This window comes from Sminthopsis crassicaudata, chromosome 2, assembly GCF_048593235.1.
Source record: "Sminthopsis crassicaudata isolate SCR6 chromosome 2, ASM4859323v1, whole genome shotgun sequence".
Classification (NCBI taxonomy): Eukaryota; Metazoa; Chordata; class Mammalia; order Dasyuromorphia; family Dasyuridae; genus Sminthopsis; species Sminthopsis crassicaudata.
In genome coordinates this window covers 597,594,388-597,605,914 of record NC_133618.1, presented here as the reverse complement: position 1 = coordinate 597,605,914, position 11,527 = coordinate 597,594,388, and the positions used below count along the sequence as shown (strand labels likewise).

The following is an 11,527-nucleotide window of genomic DNA, read 5'->3' as shown; positions in this document are numbered from 1 at the left end:
TGATTCTGAAGTCACTTTTGCATCAGCTGCCAAGAGATCCCTCTTTCTCTAGTTTTCTTTCTACTCTTTATTTTATAACTTACAAGGAGTCTCTTTATTCAGATGCCTGTTTCCCCCTCACCAAATTCTTTTGAATCTGCTTTTCCTGTTCAGCTTGTGTTGCTAACTTGCCCTCCCCCCCAAACCCCAGCTGTCAGCAGCAACAGCATCTGGGGAATGAAAAAATACCTCTCAGAGACATTTGTTATCTTGTGAAAACCAGTAGGAAAATTTGATTATAACAAGAATTCAATTATCTTATCAAAAAGATGTGGTATCCTTTTAAGAATAAATTTTGTAATACCTAACCATTAAATGGCAATAATTAGTTCAGGTGCTGTTATTTTATAACTACTAGGGAAATGCTTTTTTATACAATGATCTGATGTTCTCTGCTAACCACATTAATATTATCATATATACTGTATGATTAAAAAAAGGTTGGGAAATCTTGTAGAAGAAAGTCTACTTTTACCTGAACATTGCTTATATTGATTAAAGTGTTTAGCTTTTTAATAAAGCTTTCTCTTTATATTAATTCCAAAGGGAAGGTTAGATAAATGAGTAGCTATGAATAACAGATACATGGAAGGGAGCATGGTGTAGCCAGCAGGTTTTCAGTTAGGAAAAACCTGAGTTCAAATCTTGTCTCTGACATATAACTAGCTATATGCCTATGGGTAACTTAATAATTTCAGTGTTACAGGCAACTCTCTAAACTATAAATCAGACATGAGTCATGATGTACATTAGGGCAGGGAGTTCCATGGGCAAAGTTCCCTGTACTGATGAAAAATCATAGGTTAAAAAAAAAGTCTACAAATGCAGATATCATTTGTGAATATATTATATAATAATAATCAGTAAAGAAAAAACAGTATTTTCATTTTTTTACTATATCTTTCTAACATTCTCTTCTAGTATCTTATAAAAATAGCTGACAATTATTTATCACTATAAAGTTTGCAAAGCACTTTCTACATGCGACCTCATTTGTTCTACTCAACAAATAAGTACTACTTTCTTCTGAGTTTTCAGATTAAGAAACTGAAGCAGTGGAAAGTTGAGGCAGAGTAAAACAGTTGGTAAGTGAGATGAGGCTCAAACTGAGGTGTTCCTAACTCTGAGCTCGGTGCTTTTCCTACTATGTGCATGTACCATTGCTTCTTCTCATGTGATGACGGTGATCCTGGGTTCTCAGTGAGTAGAGAACAATCTTACCAAGCTAGAAAAACTTCAAGAAAGAGATTATATATATTATATAAGCTCCAGTAGGCTATTCTTGGAAAGATTCATTACTAAAAAAGTGATCACAAGATATATGAGCAGGGGAGTTTGGGAGTAGGAACAGTAGAGAAGAGACATATATTCATGCAGTTCATTATGATCTAAGAGTATAAGTTTCTTGGTGGAAGGGACTTTGTATACCTCCTGCCAAACATGGGGCCTGACACATAGTAGGTGCTTGTTGTTTGTCATTCTCAAAGATGACCATGACATCAGAAAAGGGATGCTAGGACATGCAAGTGAATTGGATTTAAGTGAGGGAGGCTGTGCAAGGTTACCTGCCTCATTTCTCCCCCAGAAATGAGGTCCAGTGGCAAGATACAGATCAAGACAACTGGAGATGGCCCTAGATCCAATGGGAGACTTTTGAAGCTAAGGTCTTCAACAGGTCTCAGTTTGACTGAGGCTGCAGCCATTAAAACTGGGCAGCAACTGAGGCAAAGAATCTCCTTTTTCACCTAGCAGCTGAAACTGTAAATCTCAGTTAAATATTTATAAACTGTTATACTATATACCTAAGATTCCTTTGACTTTGTTATGATAATGATATGATTGATATAAATGACCTATATTGTTAAAATAAATTAAAATTGGGGCTTTCTTTAGTTTGGGGTGTTTCTGGCAATAGGCTATTGAAAGTATTGAAAAGGTCACACTCTATAATAAAATCATTAGAAGTAAGCCTCCTGAGGGCAAGAGATGTTTTTCTTTCTGCCTATATATCTATTTCCAGAATTTAGGAGAGTGCTTGGCATAGAGTATAGAATAAATACTTAATTAATGATAGTTGACTAACAAATAACAGATGTCACTAGGATGCAACACCCCAACACCCTTAAATAAAATCAACAAAGACTTATCAGTAGCTCAGGAAATTCTATGACCATCTGCTGAAATAATGAAAGGAATTGTTATAATGACAAATGCAGGAGAGAAAATTCATCAGTGCACTTCAAGCTTTGTCCAGGGAGAAGGTACTCTGGGAGCCAGTCTTTAGATAGAAATATCCCTAGAGCAAAAGGTAATTTGTCAGGCTACTGTTCCTTGATAAAAATAACCCTTAAAAACTTTCAGCTGCCTTTGCCCTGTTTCTATACTCACCAAGCAAATTCTGATCTTTGGAAAGATTTGCTTAAGTGGACCTAACCATCAAGACTGAGCAAGTAACTTGGGCAAATAACTTGGTTTTTGACTAGAGGTATTTCCTATAAAAAATAGTGAAATTAAATCTCTGCTCCTAAACAACTCATAGCTAATATGAACCAACTCCATTTTTATATGTTTGCAAAATTTAGTATCTGCATCTGTACAAGTGAGGTCCAGATGCAGGACCCCCCAGGGTATCTCTGTGATAGATGTCACCTGCCCTTGATCCTAATTCTTCATTGTAAAAGAGTGAGAATATCTCATCCCATTGGGTTTGCAGTTATCATCAGCCACTAATTTTCAAAGTAATCTGACCATTCCAGAGGCGTTTCCAATTGATTCCCACTACAGAAACCAGTAGAATTTCTGGTCTACTGTATACACATAGATAGAAACAGACTCCTGGATGCTAAATCCCATAGAAGGGGAAATTCATAAAAATATAAAAGTTCATAAAAAAGTTAAAGTGGGAAATGCTCCAGAGCCCTCTGTTTCATCACGATTTATTACTTATTATACCAACCAAAAAGACAGCAAATACTTCAGCTCTTCTGAATAAATGTCTAGTGCTTTAGAAATCATCAGCCAAAAAAATATTTCTGTCCTCTTCTCAAACCCTTTTAGATTTTAGTCATTCTCTGATAGCAATTAATTGGGAGCAGTCAGTCCTACTGTCCTGCATAGGTGATTTTTATGGTCATTTCTTTCCAAATTGACAGTTATTATGTGGACCCAGTATTCACTGTTGTATTTATGTGGGAATTTTCTACAAGCTTATTTACTCAAAGTACTGATCTTTTGATACCACTCTTTCCTCCTTCTCCTCAGGAAGTGTAGATACCTACTGAGACTCAGTCTATAACAGTCTGTGGACTTCAACCCTTGTCTTGCTTTCTTTTTATAATAGAGCATATTTTAAGCAATATATTTGGTATATTAAATTCATTAGTAAAAAGACTGTTAGTAATATTTCATGTCCAAAAATAAAATTTGCAAATGTACAAAAATCCACATTCATGTGCTGTTTTATTGGTGCACACAGCATTACAATTCTTTCACATTAATAGAGCATGAAATTAAAATACATGGAGCCACAAATTTGCCTTTTCTATGCCGGCTTGAGCTGGTAATGATTGCTTCTAATGATCCTTCTTGAAGTTTCCTATTATTATACTCATTGCAACTTTAATTGCTCTTTAATCAAAACCTTACATGGGCTTTTTGAAGACTTTCCATTTAATGATGTCCATTAAAAGTCCTTGATTCTTTGCTGGCTTTCAAATCCTTTCTGACCATTCCCTCCAAAATATAAGTAGGTTGCATGTACATTTCTCTCTTAATTGAATTGTAAATATTTCAGGTCCCTGCTAAATAGAGAACCATTGTATGCTAGACCTACTCCTTTTTAGTCCTTAATTCAAAATCCTAGATTAAGTAGATTCTTCTGGCCACATCCAACTGAAAAATGTCCTTTGTTCATAAAATTTGAATATAATTTTTGAAAAATTCTGAAAGGAAGAAAGAAGGATTTTATCAGTCTAGGCAACTCTTAGTTTGGAAATTCCCTCCACCACCAATATCTATCAGCAACTCATATGCAATTTAATCTTACAGAGTTGCTTAGTAACGTTGAGAGGTTAAATAAATAAATTTCCAATAATTCCTTAACTAGAACATGTCAGCAGCTAAATCTGAATCCAGGTCTTCCTAATGCCAAAGCCCACTCTAAACTGCCTCTCAACGTATCAAAAGGTAATTACTTAGTTTTGTAGTTTTCTAGATATTTAGCCTAAATAAATTGGTCTGTGTATTATTTTCTTTTGGTTTTAATTTTTTTTCTACTGTGATGGAGAAAATATTTTGAAGAATTGACTAGATTGATTTCAGACCAAAGTCAGTTAATTACAAGGTGCCTCATCCTGAGAGAAATTCTCATCTCACTGCATGACTACAGATGTGATGCATATGCAGAAGGAATATAATTTGTAACTGGCAGCACTATTTTCACCTAACATGGCTTGTTCAGCCAATGCATTCTAGTTATTTTAAAGCCCAAAGCAGACAGCAGAGAAGAAATACTTCTTGATCCCTCCAGTCAGCTGATAGAGACAGCAGCTTGTCCCCTTGTCAAGGATCAATTTATAAATCTGCTTAGGTCTTTTGAAAACATTGTTAACCAGAGGAAAGCAACATCCTTTTTGGACATTAATGGTTTTACTGGCATTTCATAGTTAGAGGAGCCACAAGGTATGCCCAAAATGTACTAAGCTGAATGGAATAATACCTCTTAAAATGGTTAAGAATTAGCATTGTGCTCTATACTAAGTACATACATGGACATCTGAGCCTAGACAATCTGAAGTGTTTTTAAAAAGGGGGGAGGAATGGAGGAATCCATATGCTTCTCTTAGGCTGCTATTTGAGTTATTACCATTCTGAAACACCCTCACTGAGTAGGAAGCAGAAGTCAGTTGTCTCATTGAAGTTCCATGTATGTGAAAAGGCATAGAGCATTATGGAGAATCAGATCTGCCTCATTCTCATTTGGTGCCCTTGAGTTCCTAGCTCAGTTTTCCCTTACGTATCTGTTTTTGCTCAGTAATAAGGACAACAAACATCATGCTACTGTGTTCAGCATGGTCACACAAACCAGCAATTTCTGAAAAGAGCTGCGGTGACTTCAGTTACTGGTACCTTGATCTCATAAATAAGACATTTCAGGTAACATATTATTGGATGAAGGATTCTGAAAATTTGGTAGCCTAGAACACAGAGGTTCTCCCTCCTACTCTCTCTCTCTCTATTTTTTTAATTGCAGCTGGTGTTTTACTCTTAAAGTTACACCATACCAGTTTCTTCTGAAGTTAATGGCTCACAGAGCCTTGAAAAAGCTGAGACTAAAGCAAAAACCTTCTGATCTACCTGTAAAACAAATGCTGTAACAATCCGATGACTCAGAAATCTTCCAGCGTTTCATGTGCTAGAATAGACATCCAGACTACTGTAGGATAAAGTGGACCTCATGGGTCTCATGCCAGAGATGGGCTAGCCAGATTCTCTAAAGTATGATGTTGCCTTTGTTAGCTCAGAAGAGTGCTGCCAAATGGGAGGATGAGCTCAGGATATTTCAGGTGGAGATTTTATTGTTTTACAAGCATGAAAACACAAGAATGTCACCATTACGTCTAACACTTTTAGAGAAATGAGTTGGCCAAATGAAGCTGATATCACCATAACACTCGAATGCATTCTTTGACACCTGTACTAGATTTTTGTTTGTTTGTTTGCTTTTTCCTCCCTTATAAAAAAAAAAAACATATTTTTTTTGTTTTTCTTTGCCAACTCAAATTAGTTAAAAATAGATATCTCAAACAAACAGTGTAGACTTCAAATGCTAAATGGAAGCAAGAAGAAGATCACTCAAAGGATAACTTTAGAAAATAACAGAAGACAAACATACGCTAAGAAATCTTTTTCTATGACATTATGGGGGTGGGCAGGAAGGGAGATATAGAATGTGACCAGGGCTAAAATGTCTTGATGTTCCTATGTACTAGTCATACTGGTCCTTCTGTTATTCCTTCCAGTGGCATCCCAGAAGCATTATCAGCTGTGGGTCTCTCTTCTTTCTTCAGGGAGCTGGGAATTCGGAGACTGACGTAAGGTTTATGACAAGCTGTGTTAGCCAAAGGAGGATAGTGCTGTCTGTAGCAAACATAAGCGAAAATAAGTCCAATGACTCCACCCACAAAGGAATCTAGGTAGAAACAAAATTTTAAAGAAGCATATTATGTTTAGATACTAGTAAATTATATCTTAAGAAGTAGTACTTAAAATTTTGGATCAGGAAGGGGCTGGTTCTAAACTTGAGAGAATTTATTAGATGTATAATCCTGTGTAACATTTAACTTGACTGGACCTCAATTTCCTCCTCTGTAAAATGAGGGGAAAATACCTATACCTACATCTACTTCACAAGTTTTTGTGAGAATCAAATGAAATAAACTATTCTGTAAACCATGAAACTTTATACTATGTTTCTTATTTTGATAATTTAAGGAAACAGTACTTTTAAAATTTAAATGTCTTTTTATTAGGAACTTAAAAATAAACAAACACATTTTAAAAGAAAGAGAATAGAAAATAGAACTATATTTAAAACTATTTCTATTACACAGAGTTGAAATATCTATATTTATCTTGCATGGTTTGTGGGGTTTAACATACTTATCAGTCATTCCTCAGATTATCATTTGCCCATTCTCATATTTAATCTATTACTGAAAATTCTAGAATAATCTTAGTCTAAGCTACTGTATTTTTTTTATTAATGAATGATATTGCAACCTCTCTTTCATTAATCAGTTCTAATGCCCATTCCAGCTCATTATTTTTTTGTAGAAACTGGAGAAACTTCATTTGCTAATAGCAATTATTCCTCTCTCTATAAAATCTATATAACAAATCCCTTAATTTCCTATGATTAAATAAATAGTAATGATATTGAATATATAATTTGTTAGTAATTAAATAATATTAAGTTAAAATATAGATTTTATATATAATATTTTGGTGATGAGAAAGTCTATAGTTAAGTCACCTTGAAGCCCACTTTGATGATTTTTCTTCACTCCTGGAAACACAAATCCACAATTAAGTTCATTCACTACACTGATTAAAGTCTCTCAAGAATCCTTTTCAGATAGCTCTTCAAGAGAAGAATTAAGTTGAGCCTTGGAGGAAATAAATTGCTAATCCTTTTTTATTTCTCCTTTCTTTTGCTATTAAAGTTAACCATCTCTCCAGAATGTAGTTTAGGCTGCCAATTCTTCATAGACTCTTCATGAAATGATAAAATAGATGGTTGGCAAGTATCTAGAAAAGGAATTGGTGATTAAAAATGAAGAGCCAAAAAGATTTTATCAAGAACAGATCAGGCTAGACTCACCTGACTTCCTTTTTTGATAAGATTACTGAACTAGTAAATGGGAAGAATGTCACGGATATGGTTACCTAGGTTTTAGTCAAGTTTTTGATATGTGGACCAGGTGATAATACAATCTGAACTGGATGGATACCTGAACTCAGAAGCAGTTAATGATTTGATGTCAACATGACAGAATCTTACAAAGTATTGAATCTGGGTATAAAAAAAATCAACTCTGCAAGTATAATATGCCACAGACAAGGATAGATAGTAATTGTTCTGAAGAAGATCTAGGGGTTTCAGTGGACTGCAAAGTCAATATGGGTCAGTAGTATGTTATCAGACTTCATTCAATGTGATCTCAGATTTCATCAAAAGGATAGTTTCCAGAATTAAGGCGAGGATAGTCTCAATGTACTCTGCCTTCATCAGAACTCAAGTAATGTATTGTGTTTAATTCTGAGCAGTAGGAACTTTAGTCAACTACCAGGATGACAAAAAATAAAATAAAATAAAAAAAAATCCTGAGTGCCTAAATGTATCAAAGGAAACCAGGAGAAAAGAAGTCTTAGGTGGGGAAAGGAGAGAGACGAAAAATGACAAAGACAAAGAGACAGACAGAGATGGCAGAAATAAACAAAGACAGAAAAAGTCAGAGACAAAATCAGAGACCAAGAGAGATAGTCACAGAAAGGCAGACAAGGACAGAGACATAAACACATAGAATTCCTAACACATTGCACACATTTCATGGAGAAGAGGGAGTAAATTTAATCTGTTTGGTCCCAGAGAGCAGGATTTTCAATTCCACCAACAATTAAAAGATCTTCCTGCTATTCCACCAACAATGATAATTTCTTTTTATGTCTCTATTTCTAATATGATAAGTGTGGGTTAAAACCTTAATTTATATTTCTCTAATAATCAATGATTTAGAGTATTTTTATATAGCTGTTGATAGTTTATATTTCTTCCTTTTTGAACTGTTTATTCATCTACGTAGAATAATTATTAGAAAATGACCATTCTGATACATTTGAATCAATTACTTTTGATAGCATACCCTATCAAAGAAACAAAAAATATATTTCAATATAATTTTTAAATAAGAAAGAAATAAAAATGTAAGTTCATCTGAGAGATATATGCAAAATATTATGAGAAATGTAAAGAGAACAAATGATTTCTGAATCAGGAGAATCGTCAACAATTTCATGAAGTCTTGCTGAGCCAAGTGAGAAATGGGTTATCTTGTGAAAAGCACTTCAGAGGCCACCTTTTAGGCTTAAAACAATATTGTTTATTTTCTTTAAAACATGGTCAAGTTTTCTTTCTTTGGCAGGGAGTCAGGAAGCTATGAGGGCATGATATCAGTTACATTTTAAGGCTCAATCTCTGTAACAGTTTTCATTTTTAAACAGCTTTTCTTGTCATTTGGGGATGAGCAAATATTCAGAAATGATTGATATAAAAACATCAATAAAACTTATATTGAAAACTCACACATTCATGGGACATTGAAAGTCTTTCTTTGGAAATACATTTTGAGAAGACTGTTGCTGTGATACTTTTGGTCTCCCTTTCCACACAACTAGATAAGTTTCTCTGTACTAAACATTATAATTCCGTTTTACTTAACAGTCATACTATTGTTCAATTGACTGACATTGTGGATATAGCATACCCAAGAGCTTGGCAGTATCTGTGGAAGGGAATGCTAATTGAACACAAATTCAACTTGTGTTGGACACTTTGCTTAGTGTTCAAAGTATAAACATTTATTTAGTCATTAATTCAAGTGCAATTCAACAGACTTTTAAGTACCCTTTAAATAATACCAGACAGTCAGTATTTATATAGCATTAAAATTTTTAAAGTAGTGTGTGTACATATATATATATATGTGTATTTGTAATATCATTTGATTCAACAACCAAGTAAAGTAAGCACTATTATCTTCATTTTATAGCTGTAGAAATTGAATTTGAGAGAAGTTAAGTGGCTTTCCTATGGTCACAAAGCTAATACCATCTTGGGAAAGATTCAAACAGATCTTCTTGACATCAAATTGAATGTTTTATTCACTCTGCCACCCAATTATCCATAAAATTCAGTGTGCTAGATCCTAGGAATACAAAAACAACATAGTTCATGAGCTCATATAAGGATAAACAGCTTAATATGAAAAAAATAATTATGGTATATCAGTGAAAAGACAAGATCTAGGCAATAATAAGAACTGATACTAAACTAGGAAAGGGTAGAATCCCGAGAAAGTGTCAAGAAGGAAGATTGTGCTACTGGAGAATGAGATGACTGGAGGAGGGAGTGAGGCTTATGACTTTGCACAGTTCTTCCTCACTTAAATCCAGTTCATTCACAAGTCAAGACAATGTATTGTGATATCATTGGTCCTTCTTAAGAATGAATAACTACCTTGAAGGAAGAAGGCATAGAAATAGGCACTGACCCTATGATTTCTTTGATATAAAGAATTAAAAGATGAGGAAATGTGCTCCACCCAATGGGGGCCAACACCTTCTCTAAATGTGAAAGTCTTAAAGAGGTTTCTAGAGCACTTGTAGAATAAATAAATTGCCTAGTCACAAAGACAGAATGTGTCAGAAACAAAACTGAAACCCAAGTCCTCTTGGTTTTAAAGACCAGAAGAATAGTAATTAATAGAAATATGTGACAATTATTCTCTCATGTTTTTTACCCTTTAGTTTAGAACTAAGCTTAGGAAACCATTTTCCTAAAAAGAAGTAAAAAAAGAAAAATGGACAAAAAATCCTTTCCCTTGACCATACCATCCCTCAAACTAGCATTTATTCTTTCCCTCTGCTTTTTTTTTGCCCAAACTTCTTAAAGGATAGTGAGTTTTATTATCTCCATTTCTTCTCTGATCTCTATCACCTTATAATCTGACTTCTGCCCTTCTCTCACTAAACTTAACTAACTAAAGTGTAATATGTGTGTATATTTATGCCATCTTCATTATAAGATCATATCAATCACGTTAGGGACTGCTTATCATCCTTTGAAAAAATTTCAGAATTCGTTTAGGCAAGATGTAATGTCTGTTACTTTATTATCTTTTTGAACTCTAAAATCCCTACTTATGACTTGAGCATTTTTATTATGTTAATTAAATTTTAGTTTACATTAAATAATATTTAATATTTTTACAAAGTCATAATAAAACTATTAAATACAATATTTATGCGGACAATTTTATCCATTCTCAATATATGATCAGGTGAAGTGGTCCGAATAAAGAAGAAATCTTCCCATGTCTTCTGGGAAACATAAACAAAAGAAAAAGGAAAATGGTGGAAAATCCCTTAATAACTATTTAGAGGAGAAAAGAATTATATAAATCTCAATTTAGAGCTACTTGTATTTTATTAAGATGATCTGTTCAAAAATTTTATTGATACATTTTGTCTGGGGACAATCATTTCCAAATTATATTCCCTAGATGACTTTCCTTATAACAAAGAAAAATGGATGAGCATAATCAATTCTCCTATGATCTTTGGAATGATAACCTACTATTAAAAGTGTTGCTAGGAGAATTAAGCTCTTTTAACTTCAAATCCAACACTCTCCATTATATCCTGATGCCTAGAGTTGAGGTGGTCCTTAAAAGCCAAATGCCTATTTTGTAGATGGAAAAATTGAGCCTTAAGGAATTTAAATGATCTACTGATTCTTAGAGGAAGCCTGTGATCCTCCTTGGTAGAGGAAGTTTCTATGCCAGAAGCCCTTCCTTTAAGTTAAATCACAGATGTTTTTCATTTTTGCATATTTGTTATGACTGCTACTGATTCTCTAGTAACTATGATAGCACCCTAAAAAAGGGGCATGCTATCATAAAACTTTTAGAAACAAAGTCAATTAGAGTATCCTGAGGATAAAGTCACCTTAAAAAACAATTAGTATTTGCATAATTTCCTTTTTATATCCCTAGGGCTGAAGAAGCAAATGCTCTAGCATTTTAGAATAGCAAAGATAATGAGAAAATTGCTATTAACAATATTAATCTTTTATAATTTTATGTATGCATATGTTAATATATAAATTATGCATTGTTATTGAATTATAACAAATTATAATTATTAAATT

At 33.8% G+C, this 11,527-nt stretch overlaps 1 protein-coding gene across 6 annotated transcripts in view; it reads right to left on the bottom strand.

Moving 5' to 3' along the window:
• Positions 1–3,482: 3,482 nt before the first annotated feature.
• The window catches only part of PLPP4 (phospholipid phosphatase 4), a 291,598-nt gene continuing 283,553 nt past the window's right edge, over positions 3,483–11,527 (bottom strand). For all 6 annotated transcript variants that reach the window (XM_074295738.1, XM_074295737.1, XM_074295736.1 and 3 more), the window contains one exon: positions 3,483–6,229. In XM_074295738.1, the coding sequence (XP_074151839.1) occupies positions 6,030–6,229 (200 nt within the window). In that variant the 3' untranslated portion in view covers positions 3,483–6,029. The remainder of the gene's footprint in view (positions 6,230–11,527) is intronic.